We start from the raw sequence: 25,528 nt of genomic DNA, 5'->3' as shown, positions 1-25,528 counted from the left end.
AACGTAGAAGAATTTAGGACAAGTTGATGAACGCTTCACATTACGTCAAAGATATCCAGAACCTCAATCTACATGATTATTGATAGTAAGGGATCAATCTCAGGAAGGAAATGCTTTTACTGTTTCAGAGGTATGGTTTGGGTTGTTTTGAATTTTGCGCAAAGCTACACGAGGGTTGTCTTTGCTAGCCGTTCCTAAATTAGCAGTGTAAGAGTAGAGGGAACACAGCTAGTCATCACCACCGACTCTTGAGTCACTTTTTTTGCCAACATATAGTGGGATAGATATTCATATTATATAGCAACCACGGCTGATAGGACGAGCATGTTTGGTGTGACGAGGGTTCTAACTCATGAACCTCGGATTACGAGTCGAGTACCTTAACCACCTGGCTATGCCGGGCTTTCATAGGTATGTAAAAAAAAATTGAAGTGCATTTTCAAGGAAAAGGAAAAGTGTTTGATTGGTTTTAATAAGCATGTTTGGTGATGGGATTAGCACTCATGATCTACAGATTGCAGTCAGTTCCTATCTACCAGAGGGAAAACGTCGGTTTCTTAAAAAACAAAGAGTTTTTTTGAAAATCTTTAAAAGTAATAGAAACATTTCTAAATATCATTTCTTCTTTATCATCTTAGTTCTGAAAGTTCAGCAAGAATTAAGGGATGTGAAAAACCAAAGGTTACATTTTATAGACTTTATGCTTTCTTTTTATTCGAAATGTGAATGTTTTATAGCAAAGTCACAAAGGGCTATCAGCTGTTTCTGTCTAAAGGAATTGAGTCCCTGACTTTAGCGTACGTAGACTTACCGCTGTTCTACCGGGGGCCACTGAGCGAAATAAGAGAACGTGTGCCGAAATACAATAGTTTGTTTCTGAAATTCGCGCGAAGCTACACGAGGATTATGTGCGCTAGCCGTCTCTAATTTAGCAATGTAAGACAAGAGGGAAGGCAGGTAGTCATCACCACCCATCGCCAACTCTTGGGATACTCTTTCACCAACGAATAGTGAGATTAATCGTCGCATTATAACGTCCCCACGGCTGAAAGGGCGAGTATGTTTGGTGTGACGGGGATTCGGACCAGCGACCCTTGGATTATGAGTCGAGTACCTTAACCACCTTGTCACGTCGGGCCCCGAAATACAATACAAACTATTATCTTATTTGACACTTGTTTGCATTCAACATTGTCTATTTAAAAAATAAAATGCTCTTATAGCTGTTATTTATTTCTTAGTATTATATATGTTTTAATAGCCTATGTATTTCAGTAAATAGCAAAACGTATGAATTTATCAGTGGAAACAAATAATGCATTTCTTCCTTGGTATCCCTGGTGGGCAGGAAATAAATTTAAAGATTTATAATGTTAAAATTCGGCTTTCGATTCCTGCTTGGTGATATATCTCAGATATCTTGTTATGTAACTTTACGCCAATACAACAATGTTTATATTAATAACAATTATTTGTTTCATAAAAAAAGCATTTCCGTTTTTATTTATTCCAAAAAAGATAAAAAAAAATTACACGTCACACTAAAGTTCAAGTGCAGTAAGTTTCTAATGTATCGTTTAGGTTTCAGATAAACCAAATTATAAATGTTGAAACACGTACACTGTTGTACAAATTAATTGAAACAAAATGAGCATTTTACAATATTTTCAGCATGGCGGCCGGTGTTGGCTCGCTGGACCCACTAATTTCCTTTAATAGTCATTTTTTTCACACAAACAGCGTCATTAGCTGTGTTTTGCAGTACGGTCGATCTATTTTTGGGATATATGACGAAAGTTTGAGGAATATTACGTCATTCAAAATTGCGTTAGACTTTTCTCAAAAATGAGGCTATTTTTTTTTACTGCTAATCAGTCGTCTTTCAGCCGTCATACACAATGGACGTGACTCCTAGAAAACGCTTCGTAATCTGAGGGTCGCGGGTTCGCGCCCGAGTCGCGCCAAACATGCTCGCTCTCCCAGCCGTGGGGGCGTTATAATGTTACGGTCAATCCCACTTTTCGTTGGTAAAAGAGTAGCCCAAGAGTTGGCGGTGGGTGGTGATGACTAGCTGCCTTCCCTCTAGTCTTACACTGCTAAATTAGGGACGGCTAGCACAGATAGCCATCGAGTAGCTTTGTGCGAAATTCCAAAAACAAAACAAAAACAATCCCAGAAAGCGTACAAAGATTGTGACACTGCACGAGCTCACCGGCATGACTTACAGAGAAATCGCGGACGTTGTTGGTGTTAGCTTATTGACCGTCAGCTGCGTGATCAAGGTGGTGAGTACCGGATCTATCAGTCCGAAACATAAAGGAAGATGTGACCAAAAAAGGAAAACAACGCCAAGAGACGACGCGTATGTGATTAGGGAGAGTGTGAAAGATCCACGGAAGACAAGTGACGCCATAAAAAGAGAGTTGGAGGTCAAAAAAATAAAAGTCAGTTCTTCAACGGTTCGTCGTAGCCTTCTTGATGTCGGTCGAAAGGCAAAGAGACCAGTCAAAAAACAACTTCTTACCAAATAAATGAAGAAAAAACGGTATCAATTAGATCTGAAATACAAGAACTGGACGCAAGAACAATGGAGAAAGATGTTATTCAGTGACAAAACTCATTTCTTCGTACAGGGGCAAAGAAGTCTGCACGTTCGCAGATCTCCAGCTGAGAAACTTCGAGAATCTCACATCAATCAGTTCGTAAAACATCCCTTGAAGAAGATGTTTTGGGGCTTTTTCAGCTACTATGGCGTGGGAGGCTTACATATCGTAGAAGGTATGATGCGAGGGCCACAGTACATCGAAGTTTTCCAGAGAAGAGTCGTTCCAGAATTGAAAAAGAGATTTCCAGATGGATCTGGCATTTTTCAGCAAAATCTGGCTCCGTGCCACACATCTAAACTTGTCAAGAATTTTATGAGTACAATGCGAATAAAGGTGCTGGACCAGCCTGGAAACTCTACGGACTTAAATCCTATTGAAAATCTTTGGGCGATTTGTAAAGAAAGACTTCGGGGAAAAGACTGTACTACGAAAGATAAGCTAATTGAGGCCATAATTGAGGTGTGGTACCGCGATCCAAAAATTAGTAAAGATTGCAGTCAATTCATGGACTCGATGCCAAAGCAGATTAATGATTTTCTGAAAAATAAAGGTGGTCATATCATTTATTAATTTGTGAGTAATTTTTGGATCCTTAGAAATAAAACGCAAAAAATTGAAAAAAATCGTAATTTTCCGTCTTGTTTCAATTAATTTGCACAAAGGTGTAGTTAAACAAGAATAAAGAGAGTAATTTATAAACAGCCATTTAAGATACAAACAAAATACAGGAAAAAATACTTTCAACAAAAAAAATCCTTGCATATTGTTTATAATTTTGGTCCTTTATGCATTAGCCAGTTTACACATTTTTGATTAACTATATTTTTCAGTGTCTATTTAAAATTATTTTGTAAGTTGGTTTATTTGAATTTAAACGGTATATTGTTTTTTGTTTGTTTTTGAATTTTGCGCAAAGCTACTCGAGAGCTATCTGCGCTAGCGGTCCCTAATTTAGCAGTGTAAGGCTAGAGGGAAGGCAGCTAATTATCACCACCCACCGCCAACTCTTGCGCTACTCTTTTATTCTTTTTAGTGAGATTGTAATGCCCCGACGGCTGAAATGGGGAACATGTTTGGTGCGACGAGGATGCGAACCCGCGACCCTCAGATTACGAGTCGCACGCCTTGCCGTGCCCGAAAGTTTACAGACTCTATTAAATAATTAATATATTTCTGTTAGGGACAAAAATAATAAGGCTACAAAAATAGACAATTCCAATTTTACTGGGACTTATGGTGGCTCTATGCAGTATGGAGTAATTTACATTGGAAGTTTATAAAGTTGTCATGAAATTTCAGTATTTAAATAATAATTTTGCATAATAAATATATACCACTAGAGGTCTCGCAATCATCATGATGATACTTAGGTACCGGTTGTTTGAATCTAAACACAGTTTGACATGAGGTGATGTTGATGTGTTTTTTTATTCGTGATTCTAAGGACTGAAATGTAACATTTTGTAATTTGATGCGGGAAGAGAAGGTTGTGCAAGAACTTCTACGATATCATGTAAATTGGTGTTTGTTTTTAAAGTATTGAGCAAAGAATACTTGAGTTTTCATTTCTTATTGTCATGCCAGAATATATAAATAATAAGTATTAATAACACTAGTAATGTAACTTGATAGTATATTAATAAAATATCTCAATTTTTAAACCTAATTTTATGTAAAAAAGTCAATTGATATTACAGGGTGGCCCGTAAGTCCCTACCCATCCATATATCTTATGTATCTGTGTGCTGTCCCTCATTCTCGCTGCATAATGTTATGCAACTCCATGTTCTGTGAGACATTTTCCTCAACATAGCAGGGATTATTGTTCCAAATGCCGCGGTAACAGCTGCCTTCCACTCATCATTAGTATTATTGAATATAACATAATAACATATGGATGGGTAGGGACTTACGGGCCACCTGTACTTCGTGGCTCACCATCACTATTATTTAAGTCTGTTATTATTACATTGTATTTAGAAATTAAATCGGATGCAGGATTATTATTAGTTAAGTAATGAAACAAATCATAAAGTAATTGAAAAAGTTTAATTAATATAACATAAAATGATAGATTGCTCATGAATGTGGTGTAATGCTAATGTTACTTCTAGTTGCACCAATGGTAATAATATTCAGTCCTATTTTATTAATATTATATGAATTTGAAGAAAATTACTGATTTCCATAATGTTAAGGTAAATATATCGTTGAGTTAGTTAAAGTTAAAAATTAAAAGTTATCTGAAGAAATATATCAATTAAAGGCTGTTTCAGTTTGGAAATAAGTTGAGTCAATATGGTGTAAAAGGTGACAGATTTATATACATCTTATACATAATACTAATAAAGTTATAAATTAATAAAGAGAGGTTAGTTAAAAGAGAAAATTAAATTATATCAGTTTTTAACTTAAAATCTTGTTAAACTAATATTAGTAGGAAGTGGTTTGGTAACTAGTAATGGCCAGTAGCAGCAAACATGGGCTCTGGTTTCAGAAGCTCGGGTATCACGTTAAAGGAGGGAATACTTATGGAACATAGTGCACATAATGATATTTATTACCATTCAGATTACTTCATAAGTAATAAGCTTTACCAACAAAATAAAATTTTATTGTGTTATGTGATTATGTGCACTAGTACAAAAGAAAGCATTTTTTTATAGTTATAACTGTAGGTAGAGTTTTTAGTATTCAGGCTCTCCTCACATAAGTTATGGAATACTCTTACAGCACATTTGGCAATGCAAATTGCATATAATGTGATGCCGTTCCTAATTTTGAACCACTGACCAAGTGATGCAACCAGTTAGTAACAACTTACTGCTATTTTATGTATGTTATATAACAATTTGTCATTAATTTGTTTATACTTTAATTCCTGTTATTATTATTATGATTTTTTGTACAAAGATTTCATTATAAATAATATAATATAAATAATATAATTTCATTATATCATTTTAACATAATTAAAGATCAAAACTGTTAATAGATGCAAAGCATTGTTTGACAGGTGAAAAATGCAAGTCCAATCAAGCATCAACAGTGGACTAAATAGTTGCGCAATCTACTGTACACAGAGTAATCAAAGTTAACTATTGTTTTTTAAAGATAGTTTGAAGTTAATTAGAATATTGGTCAGAACAGTAATATTTTTAACTATATCCATTGAGAATAAAAACAATGACTTGCAATCTCCAAGTGACAATTTAAGAGGAATATGAAAAAAAGTGTAAAATCTAAGCTCACTGTTTGTCAATGGTCCATCAGTTTTTGTCATTTAAACCACAACTTTTAAAGTATAGTAAAGTTTACTTAAGTAAACCAAATGTTTTGTATCTTTTGAAAACAGTAAAGTTAGATAAATGCATTTAACAGTATTTGTTTTTTATTTGTTTAATGTGCAAGTTTACTTAAAGTTTTATTGTCACATTAGCTGTATTCCATTGCAGTCAGAAAAACTGTGGAGTATTATGGACACTTTTACAGTGCCATGAAATTGATCCTAGCCAGAGCCAATGATGGTCTAGTCACTGTAAGACAAATATGTTTATCTACATTTTAATGGGGTGTGGGTGTATTATAATTGTGATAGTTAGATCCTATTTAACCTAGTCAGTTTTGAGAAATCGAAGAGTTGGTAGTTAATGTTGCTGACTAGGTATTTTTTCCCTAGTCCATCAGTTTAAAATTAAAAATGGGTAATGGAGATAGTCTGTGAGCAGCCTTGTATATATGTCTTAAGAGCAAACAAGACTAGACAATTTGATTAACACTCCTACGAAAAGTGGGGCCTAATAGGTCCCAGAGCAACTTAAAAGGTTATTAATATTAGGCTAATAATTTTGTATTTAAATGAAATTGCCATTTAAATCCATTAATGAATGGATTAACGAGATTCCCACTGTCCTTATCTACTATCTAGCGAAACCACAGCCAGGGGAACGGGCTTGGAGAAATCAGGACTAGAAACGTCTTTTCGTAGGAGTGTTAACATTCATATAGCTTTGGAGAATTATATTTCATTGCGTGTGTTGGTTAACACAGAAGATGCACTTTGATAGTAATAACTATTCTATATTTACTATAGCAGTAAGTAGTTGTGTACATTATTAGAACAAGATGCTAATTTGTAAAGTACTTGCTTTGGTAAAGTTACTCCAAGTTTCATGTAAAGAATATTAGTACAGAACAGTCAAGTAAGATAAAAGGAAGAATTGCATTAAAAACAATAATCCAAACCTCTGACTCGTAATGTATTCTAATGAACAGAAATAAAAATGCTGCACAGATAAAAAAAAAAAAGATCACCAGGGTACAAGCTATAATGTAGGATATAAAATGCACTCCCAAACTGAGGTAGAGTTGCACGATCTGTCTTCTTTCACTTGTCGCACACAAAGAAATTCGATAATAGTAATTAAATATTAACAATCAAAAGAAAGGAAATAGAAATTAGGAGAGCGAGATTATGGGTGTTTAAGCATTGTGGGAAATTTATTGTTTTCAAAATTAAAGAAGATGAAAAATGTAATAATAAGGTACCACTACCTGGGGTTAAGTAAGTTAAATAAATGCACCTCCTGAAATTGGCATTCCAGTATCCATTATGGTGGTAAGGCACTAATTTGTAACCTAGTAGACACATTATACTAGTATAAGTAAAGGGTTCCAACAAGTTGGCCTGGCATGGCCAGGTGGTTAAAGTACTCGACTCTTAATTCGGGGGTTGTGGGTTTGAATCCCTGTCATACCAAACATGCTTGCTCTTTCAGGCATGGGGGTGTTGTTATGTGACAGTCAATGCTCTATTTGTTGGTAAAAGAGTTGGTGGTGGGTGGTGATGATTAGCAGCCTTCCCTCTTGTCTTACACTGCAAAATTAGGGATAGCTAGTATAGATAGCCCTTATGTAGCTTTGTACAAAATTCAAAACAAACCAATCCAACAAGTTAATTAGCTAGTATACTTCCAACCACTACTAATTAAGTCCACTGTAATCACCAATTTTCAGGTTAAACAACACCTTTATATGCAATAAGGTGTTCATGTACATAAAAGTAATGCTAAGTTATTTAAATTACATTATTGACAACAAAAATGCTTATAAGAGACATTCAGTAAAATTTTCTTAATTTTTACTTCTTTATGTGTTTAATACATTCTTATATTTACCACAATATTTTTATAATTTTATTTAGAGTTTCTCTGTTAAATCCATTAAATATTAATTGTTGCATCAAATAATTCAACATTAATAATAAAATATTGTAATATATTACAAATTTTACAAAATCTGAATAATTGTGAAGTTGTACTGCTTATAACAGAATAATGTGGTACACTACTATTTTAATGGTATTGTACCACACTTTTCTGTTATAAGCATTATAACTTTACAATTGATTTAGATGTGTAAAATTATTTTTGTCCCACATTATAGCCTGTACCCTGGGGATGTTGTTAATATGTGCAGCATATTTTATTTTTGTTTAGGCTTTTTTTATCATTAATTGTGTTGAGTCTAGGTTTATTACTAACTGTAACTGTATTGGTTACACTTCTTTACTATTGGTGCTAATTGCGATTGTATTGTGTTGCAATTTTATGTTTATTTTAGTGTGATATTAACTGTGCTTGTATTGTTTTAGTTGAGTGTCATACCAAATCTCTGTATGTAATAGGATGAGGGTAGGGTTGGTTGTGAATTTTATATGAACCACAGAGGTGTGGGGTGATGTGGTATACTGTTTGTTAGTTGATTGCTGTTTTCATCTGTTTCTTGAGTTGGTTAACTTGTGTGCTTGCAGTTGGTTTTGACATAATTGATCTTCATCTAGTGGCTACCTTTGTTCCTGATTAGAGTGACATTTTCTTTTTCTTTTGCTTTTAGAATTGAAATGGTATTGACTTTCTTCAAATTACTGGGGTAATTTGTTTTTTATGAGATGGTATTATTGTGTGGTTATCATTTCATGTTATTCTAGCTGATGACTTTATTACTATAGTGTGCTCTTTTTCTGGTAGGCTGTAGATTTTGTCTTATGTTGTAACTATCTGAAATAGGTGTTTACTTGTGTGTTAGAGCAAAGTTTATTGTGTTGCATTTAAGAGTGTCTGTAGTGTTGGAAGGTTTCTTGTTTCTAATATTGGTGTATGAATTTCTTTAGTAGTTATATGCGAGTGTTGGTATAATGGAATAATTTCATGTATTGTAATAGTATATGTTGCCCTTTGGTATTGTATGTCTTTTTATATAAGTTGTTCATTCTGTTCTGTATCTAATATTTATTTTATATATGGTGATATTTAATCCTATCTCAGAGCATGGCCTTATAAGTTTGAGCTTTTGACATGGTGAGGTGTTGATAAGTAATTTAACCTCAGGTCCTTTATGAATTTGGTTATGTTTATTTGTAGAGGAAGGTGAGATGGTTACTGAAATCAGTGAAAAAAAGTAGTTGAAAGATGAGTAATTGATGAAGATTTTCTGTTCACAGCCTGATGATTGCTGATATGGTAGAAGCAAGATGTTTTGATCTGTTAATAGGTATCATTTCTTGAACATACATTATCTTAAGAGGAAAACATTAATATGACCATATATGAATCTAGTTCAATAAAAGGTTGGCTGTATTGTAAACTGAGAAAAATAAGTGTATTATAACATGGATAATGGCTTGGTCTTTGTCTAGGTTTTCTTTTATCAGTACTCAGAATGATATACCTAATATATTTGTGTAAAGTTTTCAGAAACATGTTATTGGGATGTTTTTATTAATTTGAACATATTAACGACTGGCAAGAAATGTGTTGAAATGAAGTGGTTGGGAATACAGATTTAAAGATATGGATTAATAGAAGTTTTGGAAGCCTTGACACACATTTCTTCTATACCAAATAATTTTCAGTTTGATTATTTGGAGTTTGCAGTTTTACTTTTTTTAAGTTTATTTTTAATAGACATATGAAAACATATCACTAATCTTAATGTTTTAATCTATTGAGATATGAGACAACCTCAAAACTCCTTTGTCAAATTTTCTTTATTTCTTAAAATTTTAAATATTAGCTTTCAGTGAATAGTCTAAACTTTGTTTGTATATTTCCATATATACATATCTCTCAATACACTTAGTTGAAAGATTTCACTGCCATGAAAAACATCCATATTGTTTTGTTTTTTTTCCAAATAGTTAAGAGATCAAATCAGTTTGCAGTTATCCACTAAAGTTGGACAAGCAATCAATATTATTAATTCCCAAAAAGCAATATTTACATTGATTAGTGTTGTAATTTACTAATTGATATTATTGTTTCTTATTACTACTATTTGCACTTATTCCAACAATGCAAGTAATCAAAATATTGTCATTATAATTTGTTATTAATTTAATTAATTCATTGTTCAGCATAATCAGTTAGTGTCGTGATTGAGAAATATAATCAACTAATCAAAATTAATGTTTATGATGATTCACGTTTTTATTATTCTGTTTATCCAAACTTCATATCTATAACTAGTGAATGTAATCAATTAATTAACTCTGTGATTAATCATGTAGCAGTTGCTGTTATTTGCCATCTCTATTATCTTTGGTTTTTTGCTATATAACTTCTTACACTGTGCACTTTAGTAAACCCAGCATTTTACTTCTATTTTTTTTTTTCAAGAATGGTTTTAACTTTTAGATATGTTTGTTAATTTGTAACTTTTTTGATTGGCCTGCTTTTCTCAATGTCCAGATGTTTTACTAAGGCAAATTCTTTCTTTTCCTACAACAAGCAAGTTTCACAAAATGACCTTAAACACCTCAAGTACACTTTTATTTTCTCTTTTCAGAAATAACCTCCTTTTTTATTATGTATTACTCGCTTCTTACTCCAATTATTTACTCCTCCAATAATTATCAAAATTTCTAATTATGCACGTTCCACAACCAGGCAAAAAGCTTGAAATTGAAGACCTTTCAGGTGTAATAAAGTAAAAAATAATCAAGAGAGATAACATAATTTGACACTTCTCTAAGAAAACCACACAAAAATTGTTACACAAGGCTGCTTATTCTAGCAAGATCATCCCAAAATGAAAAGTAAAAAAAAATATATATTTTGTCTATATTTTCATTAGTTGATACAGGTGTGGAATTTAAACCTGAAACCTGTCATAAGTAGTGCTCTGTGAACTGAAGTAAAAGACTAAACCAATATCATTGCTAGTAAATTACTTTTTAATTTAAACTACTACAGTCTTCCTCTATCACAAACAGGGTACATCTTCAGCCCTAATTTAAAAGTAATAAGATGGTACCTAGTTGGGCACTTTTATGGGGAATTTGTTATAACATATTTTTTTGCTTCAGATTTTGGACCCAAGGTGTCATACCTACCAGCTAAACTACACATTTAATTGAGTAGCACTTGCTAATAACTTTCTTCTTAACAACTTAAACTACTAAAGCATGTATTTTCAGTAATTTAGTATATTAGACATTTAATAATTGTTCATCTGCTCAGGAAAGTAAGCACATGGAAGTAATGCATTTGTTTTTGCTACTTTGATTAAACAAACAAGATTTTTGTATTTTTCATTATTTAATTTTCCATTCAGATAAGTCACACAGTATTTCTCTCTCAAAATCTTTTGCAGTTTTTGGAAGCCAGCTTTTTCTATAATTTGGTGTAGACCATGTAACTTTTGTTTCAGTGATTTCAATTAGAACACTTGAGGTAATATTGTTCATTGCTATTTACACAACCCAATTTCTGACATCCTCTTCATAAGTAAGAAGGTATAACCTAGTATCTTCTGTAATAAGTCTTTTTGCACGTTTAATAATCTAACTCTCTTTGTTAATCTGAAGAGGTCAACACATTGTTTTTACTCTACTTTGATTAAAGTATTAATACCCATACCAGCTGTCTTAAGAATAAAATCATGCACTTTATGAATGAATTGTAGATATTTTAATAGTAGTTCTTTATGTATTGTAGTAGTAGTCCTTTATGTATTGTAGTAGTAGTTCTTTATGTATTGTAGTAGTAGTTCTTTATGTATTGTAGTAGTAGTTCTTTATGTATTGTAGTAGTAGTTCTTTATGTATTGTAGTAGTAGTTCTTTATGTATTGTAGTAGTAGTTCTTTATGTATTGTAGTTGTAGTTCTTTATGTATTGTAGTAGTAGTTCTTTTTGTATTGTAGATATTTTAATAGTAGTTCTTTGTTTTGGCTGTAAATTTTTCAAGTTTTGGATTTGAAACAGAAGAGAACAAAGGTCACTTCTGACCAATCAAGGCTGTCTCCACACCAACCTTTAAGCAAAAATACAAATATAAATCCTACTTTTTTTTTCTTTTTTTTTTTAAGAGGGAATCTCCAATGTCTTTTTTGAATTTTCAATTTTGAAAGTGCAAGTTTCCACTATTGTTATTGACAACTCGTTCCATAAATTAATGTTTGTCTGTAGAATATGATACAAAAAAAAAAAAAAAAAAAAAAAACTAAGTACTTATCTTGTCAGTTTCTCAGATAACCTTGTGAACTTCGGTAGGATTGCTTCTTTCCCTTGTTTTGTCGTGAGAAAATAATTTAAGGAATATTAACATATTTCTGTGAGATAACCCTTCAATCTTAGTAACCATCAGCCATCCTATGGACCTTAAGTTCTCAGCAAGTCAGTATCTAAGCTTGTAATTGTAGTGGCTGGTGCTGCCTTGCATTCCCATGCAATGTGACTATTGTTACCTGGCATTAAATATTACTGTGAAAATGTTTACTATAAGCATGAAACATTTCTTTGCCAATGTTGCAGTACAATGTACTTTACAATAAACATTCTTACTGAAAAGTTACAAAACAAATTACCTTTGTACTTGAATACTTCTAAAGAAAATTCCATAGGAGAAATCTGCACATGAAACTGTATAAACAGTCCACACTGATTCAGTTGGAGTTAATGTTGCATCACAGTAATATCCACAGTAGATACCATACAAAGCCTGTTTTCTTTCTAGTAAAAGTGTGTGTGGTATGTAAAATCATTTTGAAAATTTTACAGATATTTAAAATATCATTTTGACTAACTTGTATTAATTACCTGCTGTTAAAGACAGATCAGTCAGTAAAAATAAACCTTAGCTTAGAGTAAAATTTTTTTTTAAAGACTCATCTTACACTTTATAACCTGTGTTTGCCTAATTACTGCTCATATGGAATGTTTTATCAGACTTCCCAAGGAATTTACAAAATCATTAAAATTATCAACAGAAAAGTGATAACTTTTTTTTTTGCCTGGCTGAGGGGAGGATATGACACTGGCAGCCACAGGCATGTGTATTTGTGGGCTAGTGGATTTTACCACCAACCACTCAAATCATCCAAGCTGCAATCCTGTCAGGATCCTTTTTTTTTGATAATGAAATGGAACACAGTATTCTAAATGAGGGAGTGGCTATTGATTTGACTATAGAGAGAGTTACTTTTTTCATTTGTTTATAAATACACTAAAATTCTATGAACTTTACTACTATATGTAGAGGTCCTGTCTTGATAGCTTAAATGTATTATCCACCACTGTTTTCCTGTCACACTGTGGTGGATTATCAGCCATATTAAAATTGTGATCTGAACTGTAATAATCACTGATAATTGTGGACAACTTTTCAACTTGTCCAAGTTACAAACTGATTCAAGTCATTCTGTGGTGCATCAACATTCTCTGTTATAGTACTTGTTTAACAATAATGTTTCAGTGCTTGCATGAAACTGCATAGGATCTAACCAGTTTAGTACATTTGTAACGATTTCAGGTTTATACTGTCACGAAGTACAACAGAGTTCTATATTAAGGTTCTAGTGATGCATATTAATTTGTTAAACAATGTTTTGTTCTTTTTTTTTTTTTACAGTTATTCTGTGTTATGTGGTAATACTCTTTAAATGAACATGCACAGTTTGAGGAACTTGTCATGCAAAACATCAGAATGGAATGGAATATCAAGTTTGCAGAATCTGTTGATTTCGGCAGGTCTAGTTTTCTTTGTATTATGTAGTGTGTCTGGAGTTGTTACTGCTGAAAGCTCAAAAGAGAATGTTTTAACTGTGTCAAGCCCAGCTATTCAGTCAGACCTTGGAAATGTAGTAAAATTTAATTTTCCACATGAGTTCAGTGAGGTAGGTTACACTTTTGTTTTGCTTATTGTGATATTATTTTAGCAGATAGTTAAAACTTGCTTACCAAAATAAATATGAATTAAATGTTTTGATATTCAGAATAAGATCTTACCTGAATGTGTATGAGACATGTGGCAACAATGTAAGAATGCTTGTGAAACTTTAGAAGACATATAAAATGTATAATATAGTAAATCACAAACTTAAATACCTGACAATTTGAGAGTTTTTGGAGAATAGATGTGAAAAAAACTTGGTCAGTGTGACTACTTGAGCTGCAAAACATGAGTATTCTAATCTGTTCAAATAACATTAGAAAACCAAATCAGCCATATATGCGAGGTGAATTTGAAATATACTTGTAGAAGAAATTTATTAAACATGATTTTTTCATAATGAAATAAACTTGGTAACTGCTCTGTTGTTAATACAGTGCAAGTTTGTTTTTAGCAAAATTGTGATAAATATTTGCTACTGGATTCAGATTTCAGTATACTGAATATACAAATATATTGAACATGTATGATTATTGTTTACTGTTATCAGCTTTTATTGTGATAAATTTCTTCAATTATGACATGCTTTTGTGATTTTTAACATGCTAATTAATGAGTAGTATAATATATGGACAGCTGGGGAACATTTGTTCTTTCATAGCTATCCTTGTACATTAACCCTGAAGAAAAGTAAAAATTAAAACCCTCATTATTTTTCAAGAAATCCTCATTTCTCCTCTTACACTGCTGTAAAAGTGCTAGTTTTAAATACTGCTAATGGCAACAATTCATTCTACAAGTCAAGTTACTTTGGTATTATGATGAAACTGTTTTAACTGGAGTTTAGCCTGTCTTTTTTTAATTCTTAAATTTGCATGTTTTAATAATTTTATCTTTACAATATACTACAAAGGCACCTAGAGCTTTTATTCTATTGACCTCTCTTCTCTCACTAAATAATCTCAATTTTAGCAATATTGCCTCCTACTTTCATTTTCTCTTCAGAAAATGAGAAATCTTAAAATATTGCTGTACGATAAACTTCTCAGTTTCAGAATCTTTGTAGCAGCCCTCTGAACCATTTCCAATAAGTCAGCATCATTTCTTAGATAGAAAACAAAACTTATACACTGCTGAACAGTTTTAAATCAGTTAATCATAAGTATCAATTTCATCAATTAGTGTCAAGTAAACTGATTGATTCTTAAATTATTATTAAGTCATTTAATCAAAATTAGCCATTATTACTGTTTGCAATTGTTTATACAGGTGAGTAATGAGAATTATGTATAAATCAACTATTACAAAATAATCAACAAATCAAAGTTAGGATTTCTGTTTATTACTACTTTGTATTATTCCAACTATCCAGTTAGTCAAAGTATTACTGTTATGTGTTTGTTGTTAAAAACAAGGATATATAATAGGCTGTTTGTTCTCTGCTCAGTGTTAGCCTTATAAGCTGTTTTGTTTATTCAGTTTTGGTAATTCATGGGTTGGGGGGATGATCCAAGAGTTTTACATTCTGTTCCTGCTGCCATCAAAGTTTGTGTGTTCTGTCTTTATTGTGTCTCTGTCACTAATTTTTATCAACTGACTTGGGGGAAAGCAACTTTTTCTTTTTTTTGGTTGTACATACAAGGTTTGAGAAACTAATAAATTGATGAATTAATTTTAATAAATTAATGGGGCAGTTTATTATTTAATTTACAAATAAGAGAGTTAATTAGTGGTTTGATTAGAGGGATAGTTATTGCTTTTTGATGTTTAATTCTTTTGAAACTAAAATGTAATCTTGTTTTTGTAATTTTTTACTAGTTTATTAATAGAATAAATTATTTTCAATTTGACTTTGTTGTCTAACAACATAGTTGAAAACAAAATGCAGTGCCTAAAACAAATAATAGCTGGAGTAAATAATACTAGATCATCATGTATGGTACAACAGGATATCTACTATGAAATAATTTCATAGTAAGTAGATGGACAGTTATTAATAAATTCAGGCTCATTTACGTGCTAAGATTTCTGCTTCAAGGCTTATTCAGATATTTGAAGGTGTAACTGCACACTATTTTAGTGTATAAATGGTTAAATAAACTTCACAGGCTGATTATATGACCAAGAAAGTACCTTTTATTCATAACAAGATACAAAAGAGCTAATCTAAGGTGATGCCAAGAATGCATCCAGTGGACTGACAATATGTAGAATAACACTTGTTAGAATGAACGAATCACATTTCCTCTTATAGTTGTATAGTAATGGGCATATACCCATTTGGAGAACATTACAGATCTAATCTGATTTTTGTAGAAGAATATGATGCATTTGGTGTGGGTGAGAATGAATTTTGGTGAATATATCGACTTTGCATCTTGTAGCTTGATATCATCAATGATTCACATTATATTCAGCATCTATGGACCCTTGTAGATGTATCACATTTCTTCTAGTGACTTCAGATGGTAAAGATAGTTTATCTCTTGGAGTAATCATCAGAGATGTTTCAAGATCTTGTCAAATTGTAAATTGAGCATGCAGATTTTGATCTGATTGTTCTTGCTATACTGAAGTAAAACAACTGAATTTTATATAGATGGAAATGTACACTCATGTTCATTTATGTAGGAAAAGTGATCAATCATTTGGATTTCAGAATGCCAAATAGAGCACCAGATGCTTCGGTTGCACAAAAATGTACCAAAAGGGGAGATTGACATCATTTTATAACTAATTTTCCTAAAATGATATATTTGTTTTTTATTTTGTGCAACATAGTAAAACTATTGGTCACATAGTATATCTAAGAGTATATTATTTGTAGCTTTACAAAATAAACAAAAAACTTACAAGGATTTTAAGAAACAAAAGACAGTTGTCACAGTTTCAGAGATAGTTTAGAGAACCATGTTTTTAACTGACCTATTGTGGCTTAAATTTAAAAATGTTTTCTAAACATTTACTTTGATAGGATTTCCTGTGTAGGGATCAAATATACTTTTGTCTTAATGAGAAATTCTTGATGATTTTTTTTGTGAATTACAGTAGTAGACAGGCTAACACTGAAGAATAGGTTAATAATGTTCAAAAGTCTACTTCGAGGTACTCTTTTCATGTAATAGTTTTGCACTATGATAATTTCACTTCTGAAAAACGTTTTTCATATTGTTCAAGCAAGTATTTGTATATTATTCACACATTTTCTTTTTTTTTTTCAGAAAGGTGGTGATTTTAAAAAACCAAGTAAATTCTTGAATAAATTTGGAAAAGTGGGAGATCTGGGTTTTATCCATGCATTTTTTGCAGCTGTTTCAGTGATTATTGTATCCGAACTGGGAGATAAAACATTTTTTATCGCTGCTATTATGGCAATGCGTCACTCTCGACTTACAGTTTTTCTGGGTGCTATGATAGCACTAATCATTATGACTATTCTTTCAGGTAATCTGTGTTATAAAATTAAATTTTTTGCATATTACTTTTGTTTATACATAAAATGTGAATTGTGCTTTTAATTTAAAAATACCGCTGTTTCCTGTTGTGTTTAAGGAAGTCAAATAAAGAGCAAATGTGCACATTTAATATTCAACAAAATATTATGTATAATATCTCATTAATGAATAATTTTAAAGTTTTTAATTAATTGAAGTGTTTTACTTTGACAGCAATCTCATTTTTAAGCAAATATTTTTAATTATAAGGTAACAGAATCCTATTTTAGTGTGTTCTTGTATTAGGTTGTTTGGAAAATAATAGTGGATTGCTATGCTAAAATTTCAGTAATTTGTAAGGATAAGAAATGTCTCTTTTTATGAATTCATATAACAATTGAAAACTAAAGTTTTCTTCTATTCATAAGTGTTTTAATTTTTTCTAAAACTTTATTTCCAATATTTCAGACTCTTACAATTAATCATGGAAAAAAGTGCATCTTTTTTCTTTTTTTTTGCACAAATTTAATCTTTGTCATAATGCATCACAAACAGTTTGCAGTATCAATCAAGCATGGGGGCAAAGGAATCACCTCCATACTTGCAGTACAGTGTTGGCTCCAAATGTTTTGTAAAGGAGATAAGGTTTGCATTGAAGATGAGGGCAGAGGGTGGGTGTCCTTCTGCTGTTTAAACGACCACTTGATAGCATTAATGGAAAGAAACATGCCAAGCTGTTTGAGAAATGGTATAAGATTTGGATTTTGCATTTCCACAATTTCGGACCGTCTCAAGCAAATTGGAAAAGTGATAAAGTTTGATAAGTGGGTTTCACAAGCACTCGCTGAAAATCAGAAAAATTGCTGTTTTAAACTGCTCTATGCTGATTTTGAGCAATGATGAATTTCTTGATCAAAATGTCATCTGCAATGAAAAGTGGATTCTTTATGATAACAGAAAGCAATCTGTGCAATGGCTGAACCATGATAGTGCTCCAAAGCCAAAGTTGCACTATCAAAAGATTATGGTCTCTGTATGTTGGTCTGTTTTCTCCATTACAGCTTGCTTAATCAGGGCAGAATATCACTGCATAGGCTTACTGTCAATAACTGAAAGAAATTCTTAGAAAAGTGCATGAAAAAATGCCAGTCAATTGAAGAGGACCAACTTTTCTTCATGATAATGCAGGACCACATGTTGCTCAATTGATGTCCCAGAAGCTTAATGAATTGGGCTATGAAACATTGCCTCATCTCCTTATTCTCCAGACCTGTTGACCACCAAATATCACTTTTTTTCAAGCATTTGAACAACTTTTTACAAGACAAAAGATTCAACAACAGAGAACAACAGCAGAAAATTGCTTTAAAGACTTTCCTTGTTCTAGGACTTCAGTGTTTTATCATCATGATATAAATAATCTCGTTTCTCATTGGCAAAAGTGTATAGATTCATTAGTCCTATTTGGATTAATAAAGTTGCTTTTGAATTTTATTTCTTATTACAGTTAAAATTTTAAATCTTGCATTATTTTTTGAACAACCTAATATTACACCATTGAATCCTTAGGTTATAAACATATATATCATTCACTAATGATGAAGTCCATGTGTTGAGAAGTTTTATATTTTTGCCTGTTATCACATGTATTATGTAGAACAACAGAAAAGTTGGGTACAATTGCTCATTTCTTGTGTGGGATTTAGTTGCAATGTTAATAGAATTTTGGTATACATTTATTTTTGTGACTTGTAGCATGTTATTTGGGATCCTGTAACCAACAGATTCGTAGATGGACAGTCAGTTTGGTTCATGAATAGATTAGAAAAATGTAGATTCATTGATAATTATAGGATTAAAAAGCTATCTTGTTTTGTAGTGTGGTAAGGTTACGGGGTTTGAATATCAATCATTTGTTACAGTTAGAAGCTTATATAATTACCCAAGCCTTTATTATAAGTTAGTTTTTTATGTTACAGTATACTAGTTACTAACTACTTTATGCACTGTTTTATCTGTTAATATGTAGTATCTACTATATTGTAATAAAAAGAAATATTTTAAACTAATTAATGAAAAGTTCAGAAAAGGACTGTGTTGTGATGGTAGTAGCTAGGGTTTGGCCTTGGGTCTTCTGGATAGAGGGGCTGGTGTGCTGTCCATTGTATTGGGGCCTCTCCCCATTATAGCTTGAGTTAGCTATTTGATGAATTTAAAGAGAGGTATCTAGGTTTTACTGACTTCTGTGTTAGGAAAAGTTAGGTGGCTGAAGGTTGTTTTTTTTTTAATCTTTTTCTTATGTGTAGATCATACCCTTATATTTTTTTATTATTTCACTTCATTGTGTGGTGTTCCTCTCTGCCATGGTGGACTATTGCATAGAGATTAGTAATACAGCCTTTTATATCTTATGTCCCTGAATTGTGACATTTTTTTGGTATTTTGTTTCTCCAAAACATTGGACTCCAAATTCACAAAAGATAAGGGCACTCTTGCTATGCTTTCTGTATTCAGCCTCTGAATATGTTAATGATATATTTATGTTTATATCTCCTCTGTATGTTTTCAGACACCTCTGACATGAAGTACTGCTGTATATCTATAAAAGTATAGCAATTAATCCACTTTTATTGATCTGTTTATTAAACATTCTTCTAGGAGATGTGGTTTGATACAAATTTATGCTATCAAGTGTGTGTGTATATAACAATTTTATTTCATATAAATTTACTTGATAGATTTATACTACATTTTAGGCTACAGAATGGTAAATAAAATGTTTTTACATGTGTAAATTACACTTAGAATTAACTACTTTAATATTATATATAATTTTGCTATAGAACTGGTCTTAAATATGTTGCTCGAATTAAAATGTTTTAATTGATATAAAATTACTTACGGAACCGAATTTCTGTAAACATAGGTTTATCGTTCTTGTGAAAAAGGAAAAGTAGAAAAAACAGTATTAAATGTAAAATCAGCTAATTGTAATGTGGTCAGTAAATGAAAATTGAAGATAGTTTACAAAAAAAAAAAATAAACTAGTTACATAAACTAGGAGTAACTAGGTTAATCATTATATTTTGGCCAGTATTCCTCTTCAGAGACATCACCTTGAAGAAATTGATTATCCAAAAGACTGACAAATAAACAATAATTATTTTAATATTTTGTTAGTAAAACTTTTTAAGCATTATTTCATCTGATCTGATGCAAGTTTGTTTAACTTAATGTTAAGTGTGTTGTAATGCACAATTTAAATGTATAATAATGGTATACATTGAGATATTAGCTATCATGTCCCTTTAATATAAACAAAAGCTCTTTTGATAGTAAAAATATCTTCTTCAGTTATATATCTTGCTTGTTACGGAGGGAGAGGTTTCTACTGCTTGATGAATAATGTTTTATTCATGGTGTGAAAAGTGTCAAAAATGTTTAGAGAAATAAAAATTGTTTATGTAGAGTTGTATTAAAAATGTATTAAATATTATTAGAGGCTGTAAATAATAACTTGGTACTTAACATCTATAGGAGTAATTTTATTTATATTAAGAAAATAAATTACAAAGTACATATAACTACAGTGTGTGTGTGGGGGGGATTGTTAATGCCTGTTTAGTACAAATATCATCAAACTACTGAGGTTAGCAAACAAACCAGTCTATGCAAACTGTCAGATTAACAATTTATAAGAAGAATATTTTTTTCCTTGAAACTGTACTTGTATTGCTAAAAAGCATTAGTTGGACGAACTATAGAATGAATTAGAATGGTTTATATAATGGCTAAAAAGGTTTAAAAAAAACTACTAGTAGTTTATTTTGGATAAATTTTTATGGGATTGTGGAAAAAGTAAATCTGATAATTTTACTTTTCTGTGTTGAAAAATTGAAAATTGTTTTTCTTTTCGCTGTAAAAACTAGTCTCAAGTTTATAAACATTTCATTACTATAATATACTTCCTGTGTGCATATTGCTAAAATAGAAATTTTATGGATGTCAAAAGCAGAAAGATATTTACGTAACACTTGTGTGGTTTATTTCCATTAAGCAATTCTCATGATTCACTACATGTGATTGAAAATTCATTTTTCTCTCTTTTTTTTGTTTTTATTAGCTTGTCTTGGATTCGCTACAACCATCATTCCTAGAACATATACTTACTATATTTCAACAGCTCTGTTTGCTCTCTTTGGATTGAAGATGCTGAAAGAGGGTAACTATTTTGATTTAAAACTTTTTAACTTTACAGAAAATATCAAAAATGCTTTGTGTATTTTTTAATAAAGGATTAGGCTAAAATTTGATCAGTTGAAAACTGTGAATTTGTGGTAAGTTTCTGCTTGAGTGCAGTGACCTCCAACCCCAAACTTTTGAATTGACTACTTGGTTGGAACTGATTCCACAGCTTCAAAGCTGCTGGTTATGATTCTAGATATAAGGTTAGATTACTTTTGATTCCTATTATGGAGAATGCGTGTGTATTGTAGTTTTACTTAAGTGTATGGTGAGGTTGGAAAACAGCAAATTGTGTACATAATTTTGATGCTAATAAAATGGGTTAAAAGTACAGAACAGTATAGTTCAGGCTTAGAGGTAATATTTATATAACAAGAGATGTTCTAACTTTACTCTTAATGTTAGTTGTGGTTGTACTTGATTTGTTTTCTTTGAGAAATTTATCAAAATCAATGTTTTGTTTTTTGTTTGTTTTTGAATTTTGCACAAAGCTACTCAAGGGCTATCTGCACTAAATTAGTATGTATACCGATGTTCTGTGCAGCACCATCTGTTTATTTATGTTGTGAATTGGTATTTTGTTAAACAGTTTCATCAATGCTATTATATAAACTAGATTAATGTTTATGGTCTTGTATTTTTGAAATTTATCTTCTTTTTTGCTGTTTTGTAAATCAATTTTTCAACTTTAATGTAATTGTTGTGTACAGTTTAAGTATTTTGGCTAAACCTGCATTGTAACATTGTTTGTTATAGGTTACTCAATGTCTCCAGATGAAGGCAAGGAAGAATATGAAGAGGTGCAAATCACATTAAATAAAAAGGACAGTGAGGTGAGTTTCGTGAATTGTGAAAACCATATTTTTACATGTTGCAGTATACATTTAAAAATAAATTTGTTCAGTGGCCTTGGTTTTATTCAATTAATATAAACATAAGAAAGACTTTAGTCAGAATGATAAGTAGAACAAATAATAATACTTGTATATGTAAATAATTAAGTTTAAGTTTGAAGTATGAATGATAATAGGAAGTAGAAATTTGAATGTTAACTTGAGCACTTGTAAATAGACTAGTTTTTTACAATAATGTATACTTACTATATCTTATTAGAACATTGAACACCAATGTTTTATGTAATTTTATTTTTATACCTGCCTATTAATACAGTAATTTTGCTTTGATTCCTTGAAATGTGTGAGAGAAATTGAATTTTAGTTATGGCTAAAAACTGTTAATGGCAGTGGTGTTTAATTGATGAATTATAATTTGAGGAGCATCATTGCTGGTCTTTACATTTCTAGTGTTCCTGTACAATACCTTCTTATGTTCTACTTGAATAATATTTATTTAGCCAGTTGTAAAGATTGAATGTATACCGTAACAAACATTTAGTGTGAATTGCAGGTTTTTGTAAGCTTAAATTTGTATAGATTATTTTGTATCTACTATTACAATTTATTTAGATATTTGTTTGCCATTAACAAGACTTAATTGTATATTATTATTTCTTTGCTTTATCAAAACTTTACATTTGGTTATGTACATATCATTTGTGTTTTTGTATAGGTATATAATATATACATGTATGTAATTTTGCTGATTTTTTATGAATATTTATGTAAATAATTTTTAAAGGTGAAATATGTGGATTTGGTTTAAATACCATAAACAGTAAATTATGTGAATGGTTAAATGGTTATATTTGTTTTTATCTGAGAAATATGTTTTACTTACATAAAAATTTATGTATTAAGTTTTGGAACTGTGTAGTATCACACTGTTAAAATTATAATAAGTTGTGGTTCAGTGATGCATTTTGAGGGGTTTTAGTTCGTTGAAAGTTTATATAGGAAATCTGAAACTCTGAATTACTCTCCTTTTACAGTTTTAAAATGTTCTGTTTTAACATTACAGTTTGATAAAATTGCTCAAACCCAAGATGTTGAAACAGGAGTCATAAGTAATGGTCCTGTCAGAACAATGAAAAGAAAATTGATGATTTTGCTGCCACGTATTTTTCTGCAGTCATTCACTATGACATTTCTGGCAGAATGGGGAGATCGCTCACAGCTAACAACGATTATTCTTGCTGCTCGTGAGGTGAGAGCTGGTTTCATTACATAGTATGTTTCTTGGTAATTGTGCACATAAATAAGGTTATATTATTACATCTAAAATCCAAGGAGAATTAAAGTATTCTCGAACACCTCAGTTGGGACAGTACACTTTTAGCACCCCTCCTCTGAACTTGCATACCTGCAGCTGTTTCTGCTGTAGATGTAAAGCCCAGTGACATAGTAATTGTATTATTTGATTAAGATGTTTTTTTCTACAGTTGTTAGTAGTATTTTATACTAGTCTATTATAATTACTTCTCTGTTGAAACATTAGAAATAACCAATAAATGAATTCTCGGTGAAATAACACTTTTCTGATATGGTTGTGGTGTGAATTTATGATGCTGGGATGGGCATTTGAACACAAGTTTTATATGTGCATATTACTTGATAGTAACAACCATAAGTATGTGCAACTTATTCTCTGTTAAATAAATGCTAGTGTGTAATTTGTGTGTATAAAATTAAATTGTGTACCAACAGTGAAAATTTGTTGAGGATAGGAGGACTTAACACTTCTGTCATTTCTGTATCAAATACATTCATAACTTGAAAAAATCTAATAAAGGAAATATTTAGAGGTTGATAATTATATAACACTACATTTGTGTGTATATGTGTGTGTGTGTGTGTGCATGCACACACCAACACATGCATGGAATTTGAAGGATTAAGTATTGATAATTGTCTTTTTTAACCTAAACACTTAGAAACTAAAACATTTTTTTTTAATATTTTTGAAATAATAAAATGTCTCCCCATTCAAAATAACACCATTTTTTAAATTCACTGCATTTTTATATATTCTATTTTTTTAATTTACATTTGAAATGCAAGTGAATATTTTGTAGTTTTAGCAGGATTTTCATACCCACCTGCTTATGACGTGCTTTTACTTTTTTAGTTACAAATTGATCAGTACCAAAATCCCTTGATATAGTATACAAACCAATTAGTCATTCTGATTCATACCTTTGTGAAACGTTTTTTGCCTTTTAATTGTCTAATTTTTTAGAGAATAGTTTCTGGTTTTTTGTTTATGGTTAGGATTTATTTTTATGCCTAATCAACTTTCTTTTACAACTGAGTAAATTAAGAACGTGAATATTGTTATGAGCAGTAATATCTAAATTTAATTTAGTTGTAGGCTTAATAAAATGCAGTTATTTTAAGTATGGCAATACCTAATAGTAGGGATTGACAAGGATCCCAAATAATTCATTTTTCTTTGTGAACCTGATGATGACCGAAGAAGGTCGAAACGTTGTTTGCTCCTCTACATAAAATATTTTCTCAACCTAAACGAGCCGTTTTTGCATATATATTTCTCTACAAGTGGGTTTTCTTGACATCACTGAATTCATGTACTGTAAAAGCATCTACTAATAATATACTATACTACTAATACAAAGTTTTATTGGCAATATTTAAGTTTTACAAACAACTTGCATCTGGATTTTGCTCAGTGGGTATGAACAAGCTCATGGAATGATGGAACAAATGTATTACACTTAGAAGTTATCTGCATTGAGAAACAATATCTGGTTGTCCTCTTCATTGGTGTACAGAGTTTAGTTACTGATTGTTATCAGATGTAACTTTCACACACAAAATTCTGATTCTTTTCTGGATATCTTGTTCATACAGACTAAGATTGAGATTAAGTCATTACCTTTCAAGACATTGAGTTAATTCTTCTGTTAAATTATATTATAAAAATACTATCTGTGATATTTTTGTATCATTATTTTCCACAATATTAAAAATAATTTTTCTGTGTTAGAATAGATAATACGAGTAATCAAAGAAATTCTTTATTGCTGTTTCTTACAATATTAATAAAAAAAAAAAAATTGATCTGTGTTACACCAGATAGCATTAAAACTATAAGCAGAAGTTTTGTATTATTGATCAAACATTAATAATTGTTACTTTATTTCACGAAGTTTTTAT

The 25,528-nt window shown here is 31.1% G+C and overlaps 1 protein-coding gene across 14 annotated transcripts in view; it reads left to right on the top strand.

The window, feature by feature from the left end:
- The first annotated feature begins 3,903 nt into the window (after nt 1–3,903).
- The window catches only part of LOC143230822 (putative divalent cation/proton antiporter TMEM165), a 38,466-nt gene continuing 16,841 nt past the window's right edge, over nt 3,904–25,528 (top strand). For 5 of the 14 annotated variants that reach the window (XR_013016638.1, XM_076465020.1, XM_076465008.1 and 2 more), the window contains exons 1-6: nt 3,963–4,119; nt 13,516–13,780; nt 16,998–17,220; nt 21,334–21,432; nt 22,212–22,288; nt 23,373–23,558. Coding sequence is in view for 13 of the 14 variants with exons in the window: in XM_076465020.1 (XP_076321135.1) it covers nt 13,547–13,780; nt 16,998–17,220; nt 21,334–21,432; nt 22,212–22,288; nt 23,373–23,558 (819 nt within the window). In the remaining variant the exon portion in view is untranslated. Of the gene's footprint in view, nt 4,120–4,324; nt 4,732–6,061; nt 6,145–9,028; nt 9,159–13,515; nt 13,781–16,997; nt 17,221–21,333; nt 21,433–22,211; nt 22,289–23,372; nt 23,559–25,528 lie in introns of those variants that run through there. The other 9 variants (XM_076465013.1, XM_076465012.1, XM_076465009.1 and 6 more) reach the window with 9 other exon arrangements.

This window comes from Tachypleus tridentatus, chromosome 10, assembly GCF_004210375.1.
Source record: "Tachypleus tridentatus isolate NWPU-2018 chromosome 10, ASM421037v1, whole genome shotgun sequence".
Taxonomy (NCBI): domain Eukaryota; kingdom Metazoa; phylum Arthropoda; class Merostomata; order Xiphosura; family Limulidae; genus Tachypleus; species Tachypleus tridentatus.
This window is presented reverse-complemented; position numbering and strand designations above follow the sequence as displayed.